Consider the following 24,914-nt stretch of genomic DNA (forward strand, 5'->3'; position numbering starts at 1 on the left):
CACTAAAACCGGTTCGTCCACCACCGGAAGCGCATCCGGCCGCCGGAGTAACTCCAGTGAACTATTAACCGTACCAAAAACTATGGGTGGCTGCATCACCGTCCAATGCAAACCAGGAGCAGGAGGTTGCCGAATGACAACTCGCTCGTGAGCAGGAAGATCATAACCCCCATCAACTATAGTATCAATGCAAGCCTGAGATGCAGGGTATCTATAGCCCTTGCAAGCCGAATACTTTTCAAAAGTGGCAAATGACAGTTTCTTATTTGCAGAAGATCTAGATTTGAAAGCAGACTTAACAGGGGGTTTATGCATAGCCAATAAACCAAGCGAAGATCTACGCTTAGTGGGGCTAATCAAAATCCATTCAGCATCACATTCTTTACGCCAGATCTTAAGTTCTCTGACCCAATTTGGTCCTCCATTCCCCCATAGATGAAAATAGCACTTGAACAGATCGCAAGCAAAAGAGCGAAGATCCATAATAATAAAGCCAACTTGCATGCATGAAACTTGGAAAGAAAAAACTTTGTCCTTGACATGACTAACCCGAAGATCAATTGCAGAACCACCAAGCGCAGCTTCCAGCGCCGCTGCCACTAAATCCTCAGATAAACGGAAGGCATGCCTACTGAAGGACACAATCAATTCGAAAGATCTCCCTCTTCCCAGTGGATGAATTGTGCGACCAGTAGATCTGAAGACTTCCTCCGAGAAAACCCTACCCTTGGAGAAATCCAAGCCAAGGGTAGATCCACCAGTAGAACCCATTGGAGATGGGTATTGCCTTGATCTAGAGAAGATGCCGAAGAGAATGATCGGAACCGATCAGCCGATCAGTGGAGAGAAAGGGAGATCGCCGGAGAAGAGACTAGCGCCGAGGTGGGAGGTGGGAGCGCCATTGAAAGTATCGCTATCTCCTCTTGTTGTTGGTTGATCTTAGTCTGCATTGTGTATTGATTTTCCTCAAGCTCCTTTATTTTCTGTTTAGCTTTAGCCCACATGCACTGTGTCTAGCTTTGTCCTCTTCCAAGGTCTTGATCTTGTTGAACATGATGTCACTCTCTTTTTGCCACTTCCTTCTCTCAGCATACATTTCATCTTGCCATTGCATCATACTTTCTTCTAATTGTTTTTTCATTTTGATCAGTTTTCCATCTACTTCCTCACTCTGTTTGAGAGACAAACATCCCAGTGAAATGCCTTTGTGTTCAGTTTCTTCCACCCTGGATCTTTTCCTATTCTTTGTTTCTCCATCCCCATCTTCTAGATTATGTGTGTTTTCATTTTTCCTCTTATCCTCCTTATACCAGCCAATTTCCATCACCTTCTCCACTTCCACACCAATCCTGAACATGAGCAAATCAGGGGCAGTGATTTCCACTTGAGGTGGAGTTTTTTCCACATCTCTGATTCCACATTTGACCCTTAATTTTTCTTCATTGACTGTATCCATATCCACTTCCAGCACATGCCCCACTGCAGCTGAAACTTCACATATGCCCAAGAAGTGTCTGAAACAATCAGGCACCCTGCTCAGTTTAATCCATACAGTATGAAATTTCCCCATAGCTTGGTGATCCAGGTACCAGAGCTGGACCTTGATGACCACCCCTGTCCCAAGCAAATTGAAGTCATTGAATTTAGCCAGTTCTACCAGTTTTGCCTTGTTGGGGAATCTCCTCATGAACCCATTTTGTCCAAATTCGTTAACTCTCCACTGCCACTCCCAATCAAACATCTCTCCCATAGCCTTTGTGAGCTCAGTTTCATTGATTTTCCCTTCCCTAACAATCACCACACCTAAAGGATTTGTGTGTTCAGCAACAAGCACATCTTTGTAACTTTGAACCAGTAGGATTCCCAGCCCTTTGGCAGCATATCCAACATATTTGGGAACTAGTTTCACTTGCTTCAGTAAATTGCAATCACTAGTGATATGGTTTTCCCTTCCACAAATCAAACAGTGTCCCACCCTACACTCCATGGTAGAGTGTCTTGGGTCTTTGCATTTACCACAGACTTGCTTATTAATTCTCTCCATCCCTTTCCTGCCCTCACCCAAATTTAACTGCCAGTTGCCTCTTCCCCCTGTTTCTTCACTTCCATTACTGGGTCTTGGTCACCTCTCCTGTCAGCTTTCTGCATGGGATCTCCCTTTTTCTCTTCTCTCCTCATGCCATCTCTGCCAGACTGAACCTCCATACATTTTCCAATTGTTCCTTCGATTATCTCTTTCTCTCCTCCTCTCAGCCCTTGCTCTGGGACAACAGAGAGGTCAATAGCTGCTGCTGAGCACTCTGTTCTTTCTGTGTCATCATATCTTTCTCCTTCCCTTTCTCCATTCCAGAGCTCTCTCCCTCACCAGTTTCTCTCTCACTCCTGTCTTCCACCACCTCTTTCTTCCCTGTCTTAGCTTGCCACATCAAATTTTCTTCCCTATCTTCTGCAGCGAATTCTTCTTCATCTCCATCTCCTCTGCCACCCCCATTTCCAGTACCAAATCTACCATTTCCTCTCCCCAAGCTTCCAAATCTGTTAGTCATACACTAGTAGAAAAAGGGTCAAACATGAAGCACATTAGTGCCGGTTTGTATTTGAGCCGACACAAATGTATACATTAGTGCCGGTTCCAACGGCTAGCCGGGCCGCTCTCATTAGTACCGGTTCGTGGCTAACCTTTAGCACCGGTTCGTGCCACGAACCGGTACTAATGAGAGTGGTGGCAGGATGTTATCAGTCTGGGCCCCCTCCAGCACCTTTAGTACCGGTTCTTGGCACGAACCGGTACTAAAGGTCGTCCTACATAAACCCTTCGTCCACCCGAGCTCGCTCTGTTCTTCCCCTTTCCCCTCTCCTCTCTATTCTTCCCCTCTTCCTCTCGAGCTCATCACACATTTTGCCCAAAAATTGTCAAGATTTGAAGGCCCCCATCCATTCAAATGATCACAAAGATTAGCAACTTTGTCCTTTCATCTCTCATTGCTAGATTAGCTCTTGCAATGCTTTATATAGTTATTAATTTGTGAGTTTAGTAATTTGGGAGGAAATATATAAATGTGCATTGATTTATATGCAATTTGAGGTTAAAATAACACTTAGTTTGCATATGTAGGTGTGGTTTACTTAGTGCCTTCTAAATCTCCGTCGTAACCACCGTCGATCACCCGCACCGTCCCGTTGCCGGCACCACCTTGTGGTGAGCCTCTTGTTCATGAAATTTTATATAAAAAATTGATGTTTGTGTGATTTGGATATATAGTTACTCGTATAATAATTATCTTACCCATACGTTATTTGTTATACATAGTGCCGTGGTTTTGATATTTGTCCCCGTCGGCCCTCGTCCTTGTTATGATCCGGATGTGGTATATTCTCTTTTAAAACTATTTGTTGCATTTCGTGTTTATGACAAATTATGCCCATCAAGTTGACATAGATATTTTTATCTAGGAGGTATGTGAACCGGAAATTCCAATCGACCCTATTGTCGAGAGGTTAAATTTAGTTGAAAGAGAAAACGAGTACTTGAAAGAAAAATTGAAAAGAATTGAGGGGGAGAAGATGGAATTGGAGTTGCATGTTGCCGATGTCGTCGATGATCACAAGATCAAGAAGGAGAAAATGCGCTTGAAGATTAGAAAGATTAGAAAATATGCCATCGATAGTGAGGCTTGGTATCATTATGCTGTTGGATCAATTGTTACCTTAGTTGCGATCTTGATCGCATTTGTTGTTGCATTTAAATGCTTTAGCTAGAGAGTTATTTGTTTGTTGCATTTAAGTGTTGTATGAACTTTATGTATGAACTTGTATTAATTTGGTCTATTCGGTGTTGTGTAATGAAGATGAGCCGGCAATGGATGTACAATGACCGATGCTCTCCCCAGTTCGTTGAGGGCGTGCATACTTTTCTGCTTGCGGCTGACGCAAACAAGCGGGCGGATGGTTTTATGCCTTGTCGATGTGCTGGCTGTAAGAATGGTCGCAATTACTCTACGTCAAGAACCATTCACGTCCACCTGTTTGAGTCCGGTTTCATGCCCCACTATAATGTTTGGACCAAGCACGGAGAAAGAGGGGTTATGATGGAAGATAATGAAGAAGAAGAGGACGATGACAGCTATCCTGGCCATGGGTTCCCTGAATACGATGATACAACAATGGGGGAAGAAGCTGAGCCGGTAATGTGGGAAGAAGCTGAGCCGACAATGCGGGAAGAAGCTGAAGAAGAGGCATCATATGAGCCCGTTGATGATCTAGGTCGGGCCATTGCCGATGCAAAGAGAAATTGCGCAAGTGATTTGGAGAAGAAGAAGTTGCAGCGCATGTTAGAGGATCACAAAAAATTGTTGTACCCGAATTGCGTAGGTGACAAGAAAAAGCTGGGCAGCACACTGGAATTGCTGCAATGGAAGGAAGAGAATGGTGTATCTGACAAGGGATTTGGAAAGTTGCTGGTAATGATAAAGGATATGCTTCCATTGGACAACGAATTGCCCGAGAGTACGTACGAAGCAAAGAAGGCTGTCTGCCCTCTAGGGTTAGAGGTGTAGAAGATACATGCATGCCCTAATGATTGCATCCTCTACCGCGGTGAGTACGAGGATTTGAACGCTTGCCCGGTATGTGGTGCATTGCGCTATAAGATCAGCCGCGATGAGCATGGTGATGTCGAGGGCGAGCGCCCCAGGAAGAAGATTCCTGCCAAGGTGATGTTGTATTCTCCTATAATACCACGGTTGAAACGTTTGTTCCAAAACAAAGAGCATGCCAAGGCGATGTGATGGCACAGAGAAGACCGTAAGAAAGACGGAAAGTTGAGAGTACCCGCTGACGGGTCGCAGTGGAGAAAAATCGAAAGAAAGTACGGGAAGGAGTTTGCAGATGACGCAAGGAGCGTATGGTTTGGTCTAAGCGCAGATGGCATTAATCCTTTTGGGGAGCAGAGCAGCAACCATAGCACCTGGCCTGTGACTCTATGTTTGTATAACCTTCCTCCTTGGTTGTGCATGAAGCGGAAGTTCATTATGATGCCAGTGCTCATCCAAGGCCCTAAACAACCCGGCAACGACATTGATGTGTACCTAAGGCCATTAGTTGAAGAACTCTTACAACTGTGGAATGGAACAGGTGTACGTGCATGGGATGAGCACAAACAGGAAGAATTTGACCTAAAGGCATTGCTGTTCGTGACCATCAATGATTGGCCTGCTCTCAGTAACCTTTCAGGACAGACAAACAAGGGATACCACGGATGCACGCACTGTTTGGATGATACCGACAGTATATATTTGAATAGTTGTAAGAAGAATGTGTACCTGGGACATCGTCGATTTCTTCCGAGCAGGCATCCCGTAAGAAAGAAAGGCAAGCATTTCAAAAGTGAGGCGGATCACCGGACGAAGCCTCGCCACTGTACTGGTGCTGATGTACATGATATGGTCAAGGATTTGAAGGTGATATTTGGAAAGGGTCCTGGCGGACAACCTGTTCCAAAGGACGCTGACGGACGCGCACCCATGTGGAATAAGAAATCTATATTTTGGGACCTACCATATTGGAAAGACCTAGAGGTCCGCTCCGCAATCGACGTGATGCACGTGACGAATAATCTTTGCGTGACCCTGCTTGGCTTCTTGGGCGTGTATGGGAAGACAAAAGATACATCTGAGGCACGGGAGGACCAGCAACGTATGCACGGAGAAGACGGCATACATCAGGGTCATGCAAGCTACGCTCTTACCAAAGAAGAGAAGGAAATCTTCTTTGAATGCCTGCTCAGTATTAAGGTACCGTCTGGCTTCTCGTCGAATATAAAGGGAATAATAAACATGGCAGATAAAAAGTTCCAGAACCTAAAGTCTCATGACTGCCACGTGATTATGACGCAACTGCTTCCGGTTGCATTGAGGGGGCTTCTACTGGAAAACGTTCGATTAGCCATTGTGAAGCTATGTGCATTTCTCAATGCAATCTCTCAGAAGGTAATCGATCCATAAATCATACCAAGGTTACAGAATGATTTGGTGCAATGTCTTGTCAGTTCGAGTTGGTGTTCCCACCATCCTTCTTCAACATCATGACACACGTCCTAGTTCACCTGTGCGAAGAGATTAACGTTTTGGGTCCTGTATTTCTACACAATATGTTCCCCTTTGAGAGGTTCATGGGAGTCTTAAAGAAATATGTTCATAACCGTGCTAGGCCAGAAGGAAGCATCTCCAAGGGCCATCAAAATAAGGAGGTCATTGAGTTTTGTATTGACTTTATTCTTGACCTTAAGCCGATTGGTGTTCCTGAATCGCGGCATAAGGGCAGACTGGATGGAAAAGGCACGCTAGGAGGGGAACAAATAATATGTATGGACGGACATTCTCTCACTGAAGCACACTACACAGTTCTACAGAATTCCGCCTTGGTGGCTCCGTATATGGATGAACACAAGAATTTGCTACGCTCCAAACACCCGGAGCGGTCTGATGACTGGATTACACGTGAACAAACCAGGAGTTTCGCTAGCTGGTTGCAGACACGTACCATGCATGACACCTCTATTGAAGATGACCTGTACTTGCTGTCCCAGTTACCATCTTCGAATATAATGACTTTCAAAGGGTACAAGATAAATGGTAATACATTTTACACGATCGCCCAAGATAAGAAGAGCACCAACCAAAACAGTGGTGCCACTTTGATGCAGAAACCAAGACGGGAAAGGAAACATATTATGGTTATATACAGGACATATGGGAACTTGACTATCGATGTGGTTTAAAGGTCCCTTTGTTTCGGTGCAAATGGGTCAATATGACACGAGGCGGGGTAACGGAAGACCTGCAGTACGGAATGACAATAGTGGATCTCAACAATCTTGCGTATGCAGACGGACCATTCGTCCTAGCCAATGATGTGGCACAGGTTTTCTATGTGAAGGACATGTCTACCAAGCCAAGAAAAAGAAAAGATAAGGAAGCGAATGCATCGTACGATGAGACAAAGCGGCACATAGTTCTTTCTGAGAAGAGAAACATCATGGGAGTGGATGACAAGACAGACAAGTCAGAAGATTATGAAAAGTTTGATGAAATTGCTCCATTCACAGTGAATATTGACCTGAGCATCCCGTTAAATGATGAAGATTTTCCATGGTTACGGCGCAAAGGGACACACGCGAAGAAAAAGTTTCACACCCAAAGATCTGGGATGTGATCGGCTTCACTAGCTATCATCACTTTCTTCCGTGTTTCGCACCGAGAGGGGAATCTCTCTAATAGTTATGGTAGTTATGTGTTTTGGCATTTGAAACACAAAGAAATTTTATGTGCAAACAAATTCACACTAATTTCAAATAATTCAAAATTTAAACTATTCAAATTTGAAAACTACGGGCACTAACAGAAAAAATAGCAGAAAAGAAAGAAAAACTATAGCTGAAAAGAAAAAAACTATATAAAAAAACTACTCAAAAATAAATAGAAGAAAATAAATATAGCAGAAAAGAAAAAACTACTCTGAAATAAATAGAAGAAAAAATAAAGCAGAAAACAAAAAAAAATATTTGCTATTTTTCAATCGTTTACAAAATGACCGTGAAATTGAAAATCACTACAAAATGAACTCTGAAAATGTTGAATTTTGGCAAACTAGATAAAAACTACTCACAAATAAATAGAAGAAAATAAATATAACAGAAAAGAAAAAACTATACAAAAAACTACGCAAAAATAAATAGAAGAAAATAAAGCAAAAAATAAAAAAAACTATAAAAAAAATTGGGGCGCTGCCCTGTGGGCCTGATAGGCCACAGGTGTGTAATTACAGGCCTTAAAGGCCCAGCAGACTCACAGGGCAGCGCGCAGAGTTTAGGCCCACAAGCCTGCTAGCTATATAGAGGAGTTCGAAGTGGTAGCCGTGGCTGGGTTGATAAACCAGTGCGGCTGCCCTTCGCCCGGCGAGGTGGGACTAAACTTTGGGGTGGCAGCGCGACCCCTTTAGTACCGGGTGGTGGCACAAACCGGTACTAAAGGGGGGGCCTTTAGTTCCGGTTTGTGCCACCACCCGGTACTAAAGGGGGTCGCTTCCCACCGCTTGGCCTGGCCAAAACAGGCCTTTAGTACCGGTTGGTGGCTCCAACTGGTACTAAAGGTGCCTTCTATATATACAATATCTACGAAAATTTCAGTTTTCCTCTCTGTTTGTTCCTCTGTTTCCGTCTCCGTCGCCGTCGCCGCCGCCCTCGATCGTCTCTGTCGCTGCTCGTCTCCGTCGCCGCCCCCGTCCCCGTCGCCGCCCCCGTCCCCGTCGCCGCCCTCGTCTCCGTCGCCGCCCGGGCCCGTCCCCGTCGCGCCGTCCCCGCCGTCGCCGCCCCGGCCGTCGCCTCGCCGTCGCCTCGCCGTCGCCGTCGCCCGCTGTGAGCTCTCCCCCTCTAACCCCTCTCCCTCGCCCCCGGCGGCCACCATGGGCGCCGCCCCTCCCCGAGCCCATACACACACACACAAGCATGCATGAACACATACACACACACACGTACATATGTATTTTGTATGTTTAATTAGTTTAGATTATTTAGTGTTTAATTAGTATATACGTATTTTATATGTTTAATTAGTTTAGATTATTTAGATTATTATTTTTTCACTATTATATATGTATGAATGCATGTTAGATGGATATAATTAGTGTTTAATTAATATGGAAATTTTTTATATAATGTTGTTTTTCAGTTTTTTAATGGATGTATAGAAGTTGTGTTTTCTGTTTTTAGTGTTAGATGCTTAATTAGTATGAAATAGTATATAGATTTTTGAAATAGTAGAAATGTTAGAAATTTTAGTTATCAAAATCCAATCATTAAAAAAATATTACTTTTTGCGGGCATATAGCTAGTATTTGTTCTCGACGATGCCCGGCCCGCATCCTCGCCGTCGACCCGTCCGCGACGACGTCCAGCCGACCCATGTCCGGGACTGGGCTCCGCCGGGCTGGCACTGGGAGGTGCTGCCTGGAGGGGCGCGCCGCTTGATGAGGAACCCGGCCCCGGGTCCCGTCGTCCACCATGATCTCGTTTGGTGGCGTTCGCGTGGGCCAGTTTCGGTGCGGAGGGACTCGGCCCCGCCGGAGGTGGTACGTCGCCGTGTCAGGGAGGAGGACGAGCACGTCCATCGCTACATGGTTGCGTTAGAGGGCGGCAGGTTCTCCAATACCTGGCAGTATCTTCGGGGATCTCACTTCAGCTATGATCCTGTGAGGGTTCCTTCTTGGGTGTCCACCGCCCGCGCCGCAGGAACCGTGAGTGTCCTAGATTCTTCTGTAGTATTCGATCTTTAATTAGCTAGCTAGTGATGTACTATTCAATATTATATATTATTCGAGACGATGTATTCGAGATTATATCTATTATTCTAGACGAAGTATTCGAGATTATATCTATTATTCGAGATGATGTAATTTGAATACTAAATTGTTTTATATTTCTTTTGAATTAGTTAAATAAAAGCTATGACAGACAATACCGACAGAGAGGGAGAACAGACCATGTTCGATATGATACACGGGCCAGATGATGATTAGAATGAAGAAGATTATGACGGCTCCAAATTTCTAAACAACATCGGAGAGGGTGATATGATATTCGATCGCGACAACCGAATTGATGAAGTCATGAACTACGATTATGACGATGACGAAGAACATGTTGATCCTGAAACAACAAAGACCGGCGAGGTATATATATTTATATAAGCAGGTATCTGGTGATCATCACATGTTTTAAATGACTTGAAGATATATTAACGAATCGATCTTTGTTCTTTCAGCCATCCGGATCGAGCAAATCTTCAGGCAAAAGGACGAAACGAGGCCCGAACAAAAAGTTGAAGGAGGGCGTAAAGTACAATATCGAGGCAGTCAGACCTAATGGCGAACCATTAGCGCCTAAGAAGATTGTGGACAAGTTCATTCGTCAGTGCGGAGTTCTTGTGAAGGACCAACTCCCGATCTCTCTTCAAGAATGGAGAGATCCAGCAAAAGACAAAAGACAAAAAGGCAAAGAGGACGCTGCTCCACGTCCAGATGTTACTTTTGTCGACAAGAATCAAAACGATCTGCTTTGGGATACTCTCATGGAACATTTCACCCTACCAGATCATTTCACAGAAGCAGATGTGCAGAAAGTCAAGGACACTGCTCTTAGGAAGATGGCGGTTGCATTCAAGAACCACAAGAATCGTGAATGGGACAAGTACGTCAAGGGAGGAAGGAAGACTCCAGTATTCGAGGGAACACTAGAGAACCAACGTGCTCATTGGGACGATTTCGTGAAATTCAAGGATTCGGAATTAGCTAAGGAACGGTCGAGAATAAACAAGAAGAATGCCGAAAAAAGGATAAGTTCCATAAGCTGGGGCCAGGTGGCTATGCGGTGGCAATGCCTAAGTGGGATAAGTCTGAGAAAGAGATGGAGGATGCAGGTGCCACTCCGGTTACTAAGAGCTGGCCCCCAGGGTCAGGACTTGGTTCTATGCGCATGGGGGGGAGTTGGACCCGAAGACAGGCAATGTTTCGACGAGGGCAAGTCTGAAGGGAGCCGACGATGCGATACTTGTTGCAATAGAAGAGGCACGATCGGGGGTGTTCCAGCCCAACAGAGAGAACGACGAGCTTACGCGTGCCCTGGGAAATCCTGAACACCCGGGAAGAACACGAGGCAAGGGCGCTATTCCGTGGTATGAGGGGTTTTCAGACTGGAACACCGACTACAGAACCCGTGCGAGAAAGAAGATTGCGGAGGAGAAGAAGAGGAAGATGGAGGAGGAGCAGAGGAAGCGGGACTATGAACGCCTTCAAGGCCTAGAAGCAAGTCAAGCGGAATTGGTAGTCAAATTCCAGCGGCAGCAGGAGCAGATCGACTCACTTACCCAGCAAAGGGGGTCTCAGCAGCTGCAGCAGCTAGCGAATGATCCAGCATTGGATAGCACCGCCCCATCCATGCCGAGAAGCAGCGTGGGTTCCGCCCCGGACGATGCAATGCTGGGTAGATACCCCGTGGATGACATCACGGAGAACACTAGCTGCGAGCTACACGTCAAAATGAAGAACATATCCATGAAGGTGGCGGACGCCGTTGCTTTTACAAATCCCCCCGAGGCAACCTTCCATTGCAACCCGATTCCAGCGGGCTATGCTCGTGTCTTGGTTGATGAGGTGGTGGACCCATATTCGGAGCTAGAGCTTGACTATCCTGGAGGTGACGACGAGCGCTTTCTCGGAGACGCCAAACATCGTATCATCCTATGGAAAAAGGATTGCATCATCTTTCGAAGGCCACCGACACCGCGTCAGCCGACTCCTCGTCGAAGTCCGCCACCGAGTCAGCAGTCTCCCGCTCCTGCAAGTCCACCAAGTCCGGCAAAGTGTTAGGCCACTCCTCCTCCAAGTCCGGCAAAGTGTCAGGCCACTCCTCCTCCTCCAAGTCCGCCACAGCGTCAGACGTCCACTCCTCCTCCAAGTCCGGCACAACCTCAGGCCACTCCTCCTCCAAGTCCGGCACAGCTTCAGGCGGCCACTCCTCCTCGTCCAACTCAGCCCCGTCAGCCGTCTCCGCCGCCTCAGCAATCACAGAAGAGACACCCCGCAGCTATGGTGCGTAGCGGTACGAGTCGAGGTAGTACAGGAAGTACAGGCGGAGGCAAGCGATATAAATATGGTCCAAGCCTCACGCCTCTTCCGCAGAGGGCTTATGACAGGTCTGAGGAGGAAATCGCAGCCATATCGAAGTCCGAGGTGGAAGCCCATTTTGCACCGAAACCGCCACCGCCGCCAAGGGAGAAAGTGCCTGAGGAAACGATTGACCACTTCATTCGTATGGCTCAACCACCAGCTCCCAAGCCTGTTGACACAGACTATGAGCGCCACATCAGGAAGTTAAATCGAGCACGTCTACATAAGGAGGCGAGCTCGGGATCGAGCAAACAAGAAGCAGCTGTCAAAAAATGCGGGAAAACCATTCCCCAGCTGGGAGAACAGGCGGCGCAATCGATCCCTCGCTTGTTGTGCCAACAACACGTGACAGTACGCGCGCCCAATATTATTGTGGGCAAACAGTTTACGTTCCTGAGGTGGGCAATGTGGTAATAACGGAGGAGCATATAATGCAGGCTGAAGTTCTCAAAATCACTGTTGGACAACTCCTCGAGATCGAGCCCATGCCTGTGCTTAGAGAGGATGAAATAAAACGGAAATATGTCCGGGGCCAACCTTTGGTCGAGCCAGACAAGGTCAAGAACCTCCCAACGAGAATGTATGAATTGCATCAATGGTACATGAACATTACCAAGATTTCCGATCGATTGTCCCTCATGGTGAATGTCAAGGAGGAGCATTACTACCATGAGAAAGCTGTGTCCGTTGAGTATTCTGAACTGTTTCAGTTATACAATCAAGACGCACTCGACAAATCTATCGTCAGTTGCTATTGTCTGTAAGTGATTTCTTTCTGTAATTTAAGTCTCAAGCTAGCTGTAGTGATCCTTTTGATCAATCATTACCTGTAATTATCCTCACTATATTCTTTTCTGTGGTATTATATGCAGGATGAAGATGTATGAAATGAGAAAAGGTGGACGCTATGGCATTGGGTTCATTGACCCAAACACCGTTAATGAATACACATGGAAAATAGATGCACATCATCAAAAGGCCGTAGAGGACAGCATGCTAGAGTTCTTGAAGCGCCTCAAATACAATGAAGATATACTACTTCCTTACAACTTCCAGTGAGTCACACTGTCTTGTACTACAAATTCTCTGTTTTTGCCTACTAGCTAGCTACATGTTTTTGCTTACATATGCCCGCTTAATTAAGACATGCAAACGTGTGTGCATGCAGATATCACTGGGTCTTGTGTATCATTAAAGTTGACGCCGGAACAGTTGAAATACTGGACTCACTACTCAAAGAAAAAACTGACTATAACATCTTGTTTGGGATAGTCAACAGGTAATTTCAATCATTATTAACTATATATCTCAGCCTATTTAGTTTGTCATTTCATGATATGAACTATTTAATAACCCCTTTATTCATTTTCTTTGTCGGCGGGCAGGGCTTGGGCAAGGTTCATCAGCGTCACGGAAGGCGAATGGAAAGAAAAGCTTAAATGGGGAAGACCCAAGGTAAGTAATTAAGTAGTACTAGCTAGCTAGCTAGCTGCCATCTCTTTAATTATCATGCTTGATTAATTATTATCTGATCAAATTCCATTCTCGTAAAGGCCCTGAAGCAGGCGCAGGGGACTGATCTGTGTGCATTCTGCGTTTGCGAGAACATTCGCATGATGGCATCCGAAAGGAGCAGATCTCAAAGACAGGAATGGGTACGCTTGTCAAAACACTATTCACAATTTTTACACCATTATCGATATCTAGTCACACAACTAATACACATGCATATTGATCTCCTTCTTAACAGTTCAGAGAGGTGCGGGAGAAGCTCCTAGAAACGGAGCGCGTAGAAGCACTTCAAGAGGAAATAGCGGGATTTTTGCTCGACCAGGTCATAAATCCGAAGGGAGAATACTATTACCCGCTACCGCCCGCATGAAAACCACTTCCAATTGTCATCGTGCTCCGAAGGCACCAATTAGGCTAATGCCACTGGCTCCGAAGGCAACATGCATATGTAGGAGAAATTGTATATAGCTATACATGTGTGTATGTGTGAATTAATTAATATGATGGTTTGTGAGACATTGATGATATATATATGCATGATTGGTTCTACTAGAAATTCTATATATATATATATATATATATATATATGCATAACGTGTACAACGTGTAGTATCGTAAAATACCAGCAAACGAAAAAGAATTAAAATGGAAACATAAAATTAAATGAAAAAGAAATCATAAAACTAAAAACCCCCCAAACCTTATAGTACCGGTTGGTCTTACCAACCGGTACTAAAGGGCTCCAGGCCCCTGGAGCTGGCTCGTGCCACGTGGTTTCCCTTTAGCACCGGTTCGTGCTGAACCGATACTAAAGGGGGGGGGGGCTTTAGTGCCCACACTTTAGTGCCGGTTATGGAACCGGCACTAAAGGGCCTTACGAACCGGTGCTATTGCCCGGTTCTGCACTAGTGATAGCGTGTCTTCCTCCAATCGATCCCCTCTGTTACTGTAATTGAATCTTCCTCTGGCAAAACCTCCTTCCCCTCCATGATTGAATCTAGGACCTCCATATCCTCTTCCTAGGTTCCCAGCCATTTCTTCAACTTGCGGCGGTGTGGGAGGAGGGGGGGGGGGGAACCCTACACGATGGGTTTGTTCTGCCCCTTCTCTCTCACCCACTTTTATACCTGCCAACCCACCTCCCTTTTCCTGGGCTGGATCGTTGCCAAGCCCATTGGCCCCCCACCAAGCCAGGCCCAGATCCAAGTCCATTTTTAAATCCTTTCCTACGGAGCCCCCAAAAATAATCAGGGGTCTCGCATAATCATCCTCCTTATTCAGCCCCTTCTCCTCCTCTGTTGAAGCACCAGGGGCCCCAATTGGAGTTTCATGTATTACTAAATCACCAAAATCAACCCCATCTAATTCAAACCAAGGTGGAATAGGATGTATATTATCTTTTTTCATATGATTATAAACTATATGTGCATCAAACCTACTACCTCTATAATTATTATCAGTAATTTCTCTCTTAATCCCCTTCTCATAGTTCCCATGATCCACATTATCAATCTTCTCAGACATTTCCTTGCAGTCATCTGCACTTTGGGATTTGAACCTTTTTTTCTCTTTGCTATCACCTCGGAATCTAGTGTTCCCTTTTTTCTTCCCGATTTTAGCATCATCCACCTCAATCGAAGCAGTAGATACCAAGTATTTGAGGTTGGGATACATACCTGTAGAGTAGATAGAGGATTCCCCCTCCTCATCCGCCTCGGAGCCTTCGCCAGCCAGCAACCAAAAACGGTTCCCGGCCGGCGAGCGCCCTACTGGCGGCGGGAAAGGGCAAGGAGGCGAGGCGAGCGCCTCGGGAAGCGAGGGGAGCGGCGAGGAAGCGTTGTTGGGGTCGCTGGCGTCCTGGCCCTGCGCCTTGTCGTCTCTGCCACCACCACCTCGTCCTCCTCGATCTCGATTGGGAGCCATCTGGATCCCGGGGCCGGAATCCCCATCACCACCGCCTGCGGCAGCGCCTGTGGCTGCATCGGCGGCGGCGCCCTTGGCTGAATCAGGCGGTAGCGGAGAGAGCGGAACACCTTCCACTTCTCTCGCTGCTCCGGATCCAGGGACTCCGCCTCCAGCATCGCCCAGAGAAGCACCCCCATCGCCGGCTGGTAGTCGTAGTTGGGGAAGCAGCGGAGGGTTTCTTCCCCCCTGAGCATGTCCCTCACCATCTCGGAAGCGTCGTTGAGGGCCTTCGCCGTCGGGAACCAGCGGTCGATCTCCTGAAGCCTCCCCATCAGCACCTCGTTGCCGGCAGCGAGCGCCCACATCTGCTGCTGGCGCGTCGTCATCAAACACTAGCTCTGCGGGCTGCGCGTCGCGGCGGCGATTTTGGATGAGATCTGCGAGAGGGGGAGTGGTGGAGGAAGTGGCGGAGAGCCGATGCGTCGGCCAAATAACCCCTCTCCCCTCTCCCCTGTCGCCATTACTCACCTCGGGAACCGTCACAGGCACGCCCCACCGGTCAGCCGCCGCAATACGTGCCAAATGGCAGGGGAAATCCACCATCTGACCCACCATGATCTCCTCGTCATCTGGCCAGCTTCGCGCATCCACCACCACCCCATCGACGTCGACGAGCTCCAGGCGCCGCCCTCTCCAGCGAATCGATCCCGGCTGGAAGATCAGCAGCGCCGAGCCGAGATTAGGCACGTAGTCGCATCGGAGGCGCGCATCGCGCGAGAGGCGTGCGTCGCACGGGAGCGCGTCGCACGGGAGCGTGTCGCACCGGAGCGTGTCCATCCAACTCCTTGAATTGACTGATCACCTGATGGTAACTCATTTCCTAGCATACGCATTCTCGTGAACCCTTTACCTGTTGTCATACAACGGCAATGATGCTACGTAGATAGCTGAAATCCTGAATATTTATGTCACTCCCGTTAATTTCTCTGCTCGCCGTGCAGGTCAAAGCTCCCGGATACGGATAGGCATGGCTGGCACATATGTCTTCATGACAGACTCTGACGGTCTCCGGGCGGTGGCTGCAAATATCAATCAGGCTCAGGCGCTCAGCCATGACTATATCCTGTGAGGTTCATTTCTTGGTCTTCAGTTCCCCACGGAGTCCAGCAGCAATGCTGAATAATCATGTCTTACACGGTTACACCTCTTGGTTTTGTATCAACTACCTTTCCTATCATTTATATATGTCCGGCGACCGGATATAAAACGCGTGATTACGTGACAAGCCACATCAGGAATACCAAAACTCTGGGGCCTGTTTTGGCTTGCTACCTCGTGTATTTGAACCCTCCAAGCAAACAGTCCCAAGCATATCTCCTTACTTTGCTCTTCACAAGCATATGCAAAAGAAGGCCTAATATGTATTGGTTCTGTCCTTGGTCTGCAAAAATCCACATAGAGACCAGTAGGAATGCTGAATAATCAAACCCGTGCGACACGTGGTCCTGTGTCATCCGCCCACCTGAAAATTCGATGCAATGTATACATGTTTTTCTATGCATCTAGAATTTGCGACTTACACACACACACACACACACACCCCTTGGAAATTTGGAGTGCAAAATTCCTGTATAGCACCATCTGCTAGTCATTATCATTTGGCTCTGACTTACTGCAACAGCTATCTACAACTAGTGGATCTAGAATTATCTTGGACAAGCCGGGTACTCCACACCGCAGAACTGTACTGACCAACTAGAAGGCACAGAAAAGTCCGGCCAATGTTTCCACTTTCTAGATTTACCTCTTGGGGCAAACAATCTAAACCATCTTCATACATACTACCCTCTTCCTTTGGTCGTCGCAAGCAAACAAGGCCTAATGGACATGATATACGTCCCAGCTTTTATCCTCCTGTTTTTGATTTGCTTCTGCAAATCCGATGATCGCCTAACACCCACAAAACCCCTTTCCCCCGGCGACAGGCTCATCTCAGACGGTGGCATCTTTGCTCTTGGCTTCTTCTCCCTGAAGAACTCAAGTGCAAACTCATACGTCGGCATATGGTACAACCAAATCCCGGAGCGAACATACGTGTGGGTCGCAAACCGCGACAGCCCAATCACTAGCAGCTCCTCTGGTAAGTTTGTTGTGACCAACAATTCTGATCTTGTCTTGTTAGACTCCAAAGGAAGCACTCTTTGGACAACCTCGAACAACATCACCTCCGAAGCCGCCGGAACTGCTGCTATACTGCTTGACACCGGGAACTTGGTCATCCGGTTGTCCAATGGCACAGACATATGGCAGAGCTTTCATTACCCAACTGACACCCTCCTCCCTAACATGACTACACCGTTGAGCAGCAAAAATAAGCTCTACAGGCCTTTTGTTGCTTGGAGGGGCCCTGATGACCTGTCCACTGGCGACTACTCCTCGGGCAGTGACTCCAGCTTGGTTCCCCAGGTCTTCATCTGGAATGGGACGAGGCCGTACTGGCGCAGAGCTGCGTGGACTGCTGCACTGGTCAACAACGTGTATCAGAGAAACACTGGCGCCTTCATGTTCGAAACAATTGAACGAAGAGGTGCTGAGTTCTATATAACATACACCGTCTCCAATGGCTCACCAAATATGCTCGCGAAACTGCACTATACGGGCATGGTGAAGGTCCTTACATGGAACAGCAAGTCGTCGTCTTGGGATGTTTTCATGGAGTACCCCAGTCATGGCTGTGATAGCTATGCTTCGTGCGGCCCATTCGGCTACTGTGATGGCACAGAGGCGATTCCAACATGCAAGTGCCTTGATGGTTTTGAGTCTGCTGGCCTTAACTATTCCCTAGGATGTCAGAGAAAGAAAGAGTTGAAATGTGATGGTACATATAGTTTCATAACTTTGTCTGGCATGAAAACGCCTGACAAGTTCCTGTACATCAGGAATAGAAGCTTCGACCAATGCGCAGAAGAATGCAGAAGCAACTGCTCATGCAACGCTTACGCGTACGCCAACCTAAGCAGTCTTGGCAGTCTCGATACGGTTGGAGACAGTTCGAGGTGCTTGGTTTGGATGGGGGAGCTTGTTGACACAGGGAAGCCTGCTAGTGGTGCTAGTGAAAATCTTTACCTCCGTATTTCCAGCTCATCCGGTATTTGCCTTCCCTTACCCATCTTAATGATTATGCAGTGCAATTGATTGCCTGTTGATGTAAGTTTATATGGTAGCTACTATAGTAGCATGTCGCAGTTACAATTACGTTCAGCTGAACCTCTATTGCGCATCTGATGCTCTCCTTTTACGGTGCCATGTTGAATATGGTACTATCAGATGATGATCATAGAATTTAAATTAATATATTATTTGGCTATTGCATATATTTATCTGTTTTATTCCTGGCCTGTTCAGTACTGCCAATTGTATTATCCCCACCTTGCATCAAAATCTGTCTTGTTTTCAGATTCTGCTTCTTTAGGACCCTGTCATCAGTTGGCATCCAGTTCATCAGAGTTTAGTTGATTTATTCATTTCACATGGTAATAGTTACATGTTCATGAGCCTATATGCTAGCTTGTTTGGCATCATCAGATAATTCTACATTAGTATCGAGTAATGATTGTTTATCCAGAGTTTGCAGTGCATGATATGTTGTTATGATGTTGTATTATTCATGGTAAATATGACACTTGCAACAAATGCATGACATTATTCTCTTGGTGTACTACAAATCTGCAGCTAATGAAAAAAAGATTGTTATACTGAAGATTGTACTCCCGGCGGTGGCTTGTCTGTTGGTACTCACGTGCATATACCTTGGATGCAAGTCACGAGGTAGAAAAACTTTTTATTCACCTTTTTCCCTCAGTAACCAATATTAATGACAAATTCATTTAAAATTATCCTGTCAGGTAAGCGCCGAAGGAAAGGTCAGAGCACACATATGCTAAAGCACTTGAATGCTTACAAACTTGGGAACGAAGATACAGAACTTCCATCTGTTGGTTTTGACGAAATTCTCACTGCAACAAACAACTTTTCTGATTACAACATGCTTGGAAAAGGTGGTTTCGGAAAAGTGTACAAGGTAATAAACAGTTTTGGCTTGGCGATTTCTGAAGAAGAAATATTTTTGTTGTTCTCTAGTTAAACTAAAAAAGGATGTGCTCATGTAGGGAATATTGGAAGATGGCATGGAAGTTGCTGTCAAAAGGCTTAGTATGGGTTCTGGGCAAGGGATTGAGGAATTTAAGAATGAAGTAGTTCTGATTGCCAAATTGCAGCACCGAAACTTAGCTAGGCTTCTTGGTTACTGCATTCATGAAGATGAGAAGTTACTCATTTACGAATACTTACCTAACAGGAGTTTGGATGCCTTCCTTTTTGGTATGAGTCAATTACACCACTGGTGCCACAACTTGGCTTGAAAAATCAGTTTAGTGCTAAAACTTGCGGCGTACATTGAACTGGTGCCACAACTTGGCATTGGCGTGCATATACGGTGCAAATTATATTTTTATACGAACATGTTGCTGATTAGGCGCGCCAATGTGGCATGGGCCTCTGCTGTCAGCGACTGCATGCGTGTGCTTGCTATTCTGCAGAAAGCACCTTGGAAATTATTTTCTCACGAAAAAGACCCTGTCAGCGATAGATATTTTCCTCACAGACGGAGGCGCGTGGGGTCCATCTTTCAGCCACACATACTATTGTGTAAAAAAAATTCTCACGAAAGAGACCCTGTCAGCGACCGATATTTTCGTCACAGACGGAGGCGCGTGGGGTCCATCTTTCAGCAACCCATACTATCGTGCAAAAAAAATTCTCACGAAAGAGACCCTGTCAACCCATACACCAGACAACGATGTTGTAATAAACTAACACAAAACTTATATAACGCTTCGACTTAAGTGGGCTGGAGTTCCAGTGGCCCATTTTGCACAGTTATTTCTTAAAAAATACATGCAAACTGTAATCGTGTGTTATAAAGAAAATAAATTTCAGAATAACAATGATCACTTTTATATACTACATATTTTTAATTAAAATCACGAATATTTTAACTTATATTACCATTTATCATGAAATAAAATATATAATTATATGTATTAATACTTGAATCTTTTTATAATGTAATATTATTCTATATTATTATTATTATTATTATTATTATTATTATTTATAGCATACGAATATAATTTACATATATTCTATAAATTCCTAAAAAAAGTAATGCTGCTGAGTGGTGTGGTGGCCACTCACACATGTTGACTACATGTCGCTGCTTCTAATCCCAGCCAACTATTTTTACATTATATGAATATATACTTTTGAAAGCATGAACACTTATATATACTACATGAATAATTTGTTAAAACTGTCAATATATTAAAACTTATTTAGGAATTTATGGAAATATATAGTAACTAAAAAACTTTCTTAAAACATGAACACTTTTACACACTACATTAATATTGTTTTAAAACATTGAACATTTTTAAACTTATATAAGCATTTATTCATTTTTTTAAAAACATTAATATTTTTATATTGTTAATATTGTGAACAATTTTAAACTTATACAAGCATTTACTGAATATATGTTTTTATTCAATATGCAAATTATCGCATGAAGAGTTTTAAAATTCATAATTTATGGTATGGATAAATTTTAAATCAATAAATGATTTTATAGCTTATATATATTATTTATAACACACTATTATAATTTACATATATTGAGTAAATTTCGGGCAAAAACACAATGCAAAATGGGATGCATGCACAGCAGCCCACTTAATAGTCAGAGAATATATATAACTAGCAGCAGCATCCTGTTTAGCAGTGCCCTCCTGCATCCTACATGTTAGCTATTCGAGTATCCCGCGCGCACGCTGCTTTTTTCAATTATTAGTGTGACGCTGATAAATGGACCCTTATGGCCGCGGCAGGGTCTTTTTTTGAGAAAAAAATTCTGAGTTTTTTTGTTTGCAAAATAGCAGGCCACACGTCCACTTTGCCGTCCAGACGCTGACAGCGGGCCCTATGCCACGTTGGCATGCCTCATCAGCACCTTATTCGTACAACAACGTGATTTGCACCGTCTATGCACGCCAAAGCCAAGTTGTAGCACCAGTTCAATGTATGTCGCAAGTTTTAGCACTAAACCGACTTTTCGCGCCAAGTTGTGGTACCAGGGGTGTAATTGACTCTTTTGGTATGTTCTGACTTATGTACTTACATTCAAGTCTCGCAAAATATTTATACTTTAACTAAAATGTTTTTTTGGTAATTATGGCTGACAATATATCTCATTTTGCACTGCTTTTGGAAGATGCTACAAAAAATTTTATGCTTGATTGGCTGAGCCGGTTCATGGTCATTAAAGGGATAGCGAGAGGGCTTCTTTATCTCCACCAAGATTCAAGATTAACAGTAATTCATCGAGATCTCAAAGCAAGCAACATCTTGCTGGACGCACAAATGAGCCCTAAAATATCTGATTTCGGTATGGCAAGGATCTTTGGAGGAAACGAGCAACAAGCAAACACTAACCGGGTTGTTGGGACATAGTAAGTAATATATGCACAGGCTATTTGCAGTGTGGTATTTTCTTATATCTAATTCATTTTCCTTGGAATCATTCAATAGTGGTTACATGTCTCCTGAATATGCGATGGAAGGCTACTTTTCTGTCAAGTCTGACACCTACAGCTTTGGGGTTCTGCTGTTGGAGATTGTAAGTGGATTAAGGATTAGCTCACCCCATCTCACAATGGACTTTCCAAACCTTATAGCATACGTAAGTATTACTGAAACGTTCTAATTTTCAACGGCTTAAACACTCATGATGATTTGACCAGAAATTGATTTCACTTGTTCAGGCATGGAGCTTATGGGTTGATGAAAATACAAGGGAATTGGTGGACCGGTTGGTTGTGGAGAGTTGTCCACTTGATGATGTTCTACGATGTGTTCACATAGGGCTCCTGTGTGTTCAAGACCACCCAAATGCTAGGCCACCCATGTCATCCATTGTGTTCATGTTAGAGAACGAAACAGCTCTGCTTCCTGCCCCCAAGAAACCTACATATTTCTCACTGCGGAATCATGAAGCTGAAGACTGGAGAAAATATATGGAAAGATCTGAGAATAACATGAGCATCACAACACTGGAGGGACGTTAAATGTTTAGTTGCGTTGTCCCTTGTTTCGTAAACTGCTCACAAATCTGCAGTTGGGTGATTCATGTTTGGACACACAAACAAGTGCACCATTGAACAGATTTTCCTATATAAAATGTTTGGATGTTAAATTTTACGTGGTTGTTTTTTTTCCCTATGTAAGATTTCTGGTTCAGGTTTTCCTTTGTCGGTCGAGTAAGTTAAAGTAGTATGCTGAAAGCTTTGGTTTTATGGTGGACATTTTGAGTAACCCGAGAAGCATATACTTCCTCCCTTTGGATTTGTAATAGTACTCACAAATAAGTGGTGAAGACTTTTTTTGTGGAAAGATGTAAGCAAATGTTTTTTTAGGGCTAGCAAATGCAAGAGAGCGGATATGCTGCCCGTTTCTCTACTGAAGGTCCACGAAAGGATATGCTGCCCATTGTAGCTTTTGGGCCGCTTTTGGGCCCGGTGACAAAAATGAGAAATGGGCCCGGAGCTCGTATCTGAACTGATAGACCACACAACAGCCACATAGACCACACAACAGCCACATGGGACACGGATAAACTTTCTGCAATCTTCCTAACTATCAATGTGCCGGCTATAAGATCAATACCATTATGTACAAGAATCATCTCTGACTCCTGGGCGTGGCACTTTGAGAGAAGCGGTCAGTTCACAATGAAGTCATGCTACAGGATGATGGTAGAGACCAAGAGGAGGAGAGAAGCTTGGTTGGAAGGAGGCGCTGGTTCGTCAAGCATTGGTCGTGACAAGACATCCTGGAAGCAGCTATGGCAAACACAGGTACCAGGTAAAACCAGAATGTTTTTATAGCGTCTTGCTAAGCAATCATTGCCGATCGAGGATGTCCGAGCTCATCAAAAAATGTCCACCACAACATCCTGCGGCCTCTGTGGAGCGGCGGACTTGTGGAGACACTCATTACTGGAGTGCACAGTGGCTAGGTGCGTTTGGGCCATGGTCGATGGCGAGCTCGCGGAGCATCTGCGAGAGACTTCAAAACCTAGTGCTAGACAATGGCTTTTCCTGATGAAAGACTCATTATCACATGCTCCATTTGTCAAGCTTTCGGTACACGTTGTGGGCCATGTGGTGGGCGAGGAGACAGGCCATTCATGAGCAGATCTACCAGAGTCCATCAGCCACATATCAGTTTATAAGTAGGTTTATCCAGGAACTTGATATGCTGAAACCAGAGAAGAAAGCAACCAGCCAGAGAGGGTAGCGACTATAGGTCAGACCAAAAGCTCCACCACCGGGATTAGCTAAAGTCCACACGGATGCGGCGCAATGGCAAGATCTCATGTGGGAGGAGCTTGTGCAGCGGTCTGCAGAGATGCGAACGACAACTTCTTGGGAAGCTCTGCTCTGGTGATACACGGCATCACAAGTGTAGCGGCAATGGAGGCAATAGCCATCAGGGAGGGTTTGGCGCTGGTCAAGGATCTACACCTACAAGACATACTCATTGCCTCAGACGCAAAGCAAGTCGTTCGAGATATCAACTCAGGGACGGAAGGGTTGTATGGGCCGATAATCAGAGAGATTTCCTATTGTGCTTCTTTGATTAATTGTAAAATTACTTTCGAAGGTAGAGATGCAAACGTAGATGCTGATAGACTAGCTAAATTCTCTTACTCGCTGGATCAGGGGCGACATGTTTGGTTGCTCCACCCTCATGATCCTTTCTGTATCCCACAACATGTGGATTTTGAGTAATAAAGCCAGTCTTTCCGCCCTAAAAAAACTGCAAGCATGGAGAGAAGAAATGCGCGGCCGCTTTCGTCGTCCAGCTCCAGCTCCATGGTTGTCGAACTCGCCGCCGCTTTCCTCGCTGCCGGCGGCGCTCCCCATCTGCTGCTGAGGCTTCTTCTGCCCGTCATGCCACCGCCACTGATATGCGTATCCTCCTCCTCCCCATCTTCACGCCTCACGCCCGCATTCAACGTCACCGGCATTCATTGCACTAGAACCTTAGGTCGAAAACCGAGTCAACCCCCACCACGGCGCGTCGCCGCGAGCTGCCCCGATGGAGCTCCACCTGATGGTAACTCATTTCTTAGCATACTAACACTAGTAGAAAACAGGGCTTTCGTTCAGGCCAGATAAGCCCATTAGTCCCGGTTCAGCCACGAACCGGGACCCATGGGGGCATTGGTCCCGGTTCGTGAGGCCAGGGGGCCTGCCGGGCCTTGTGGGGGCATTGGTCCCGGTTCATCTGGCCCCTTTGGTCCCAGTTGGTGGGATGAACCGGGACCAATGGGCCTCCCTCCTGGCCCACCACCATTGGTCCCGGTTGGTGGCTTGAACCGGGACCAAAGGGTGTCCTTTAGTCTCGGTTCAAGCCATGAACCAGGACCAATGATGTGCCTATTGTTGGAGATATGCCCTAGAGGCAATCATGTATGATGATATTTCCTATGTGTTTATGAATAAAGATAGTCCTTGGACATTATCAATAATGTGTATAAAAGGTCCCTAGTCGAAAGGGCTGTGTGGACGCGCAGCCGACTAGACTAGCATATGACACGGTCGATGGCTTGGTCTCACTAGCCATGAAGCATTGGATGCTAACCGGATAATATGGAC

General features: G+C 45.5%; 1 protein-coding gene across 1 annotated transcript; it reads left to right on the forward strand.

Moving 5' to 3' along the window:
* The first annotated feature begins 17,019 nt into the window (after positions 1–17,019).
* On the forward strand, positions 17,020–22,319 carry LOC123042594 (G-type lectin S-receptor-like serine/threonine-protein kinase B120). Its single transcript, XM_044465022.1, has 7 exons — positions 17,020–18,286; positions 18,871–18,966; positions 19,044–19,219; positions 19,308–19,518; positions 21,467–21,704; positions 21,784–21,934; positions 22,017–22,319. The coding sequence occupies exons 1-7, from the start codon at positions 17,020–17,022 to the stop codon at positions 22,317–22,319; spliced, it is 2,442 nt and encodes an 813-aa protein (XP_044320957.1).
* The last annotated feature ends 2,595 nt before the right edge of the window (positions 22,320–24,914 follow it).

Source organism: Triticum aestivum, chromosome 2B (assembly GCF_018294505.1).
Source record: "Triticum aestivum cultivar Chinese Spring chromosome 2B, IWGSC CS RefSeq v2.1, whole genome shotgun sequence".
Taxonomy (NCBI): domain Eukaryota; kingdom Viridiplantae; phylum Streptophyta; class Magnoliopsida; order Poales; family Poaceae; genus Triticum; species Triticum aestivum.

Excerpts from the sequence above, each read along its gene's own strand:
- LOC123042594 (XM_044465022.1), top strand. The coding sequence starts at position 17,020 with ATGGACATGATATACGTCCCAGCTTTTATCCTCCTGTTTTTGATTTGC. Across the intron at positions 18,967-19,043 it reads CCTTGGATGCAAGTCACGAG|GTAAGCGCCGAAGGAAAGGT; the intron begins GTAGAAAAACTT and ends TTATCCTGTCAG. Across the intron at positions 19,519-21,466 it reads TTTGGATGCCTTCCTTTTTG|ATGCTACAAAAAATTTTATG; the intron begins GTATGAGTCAAT and ends TGCTTTTGGAAG.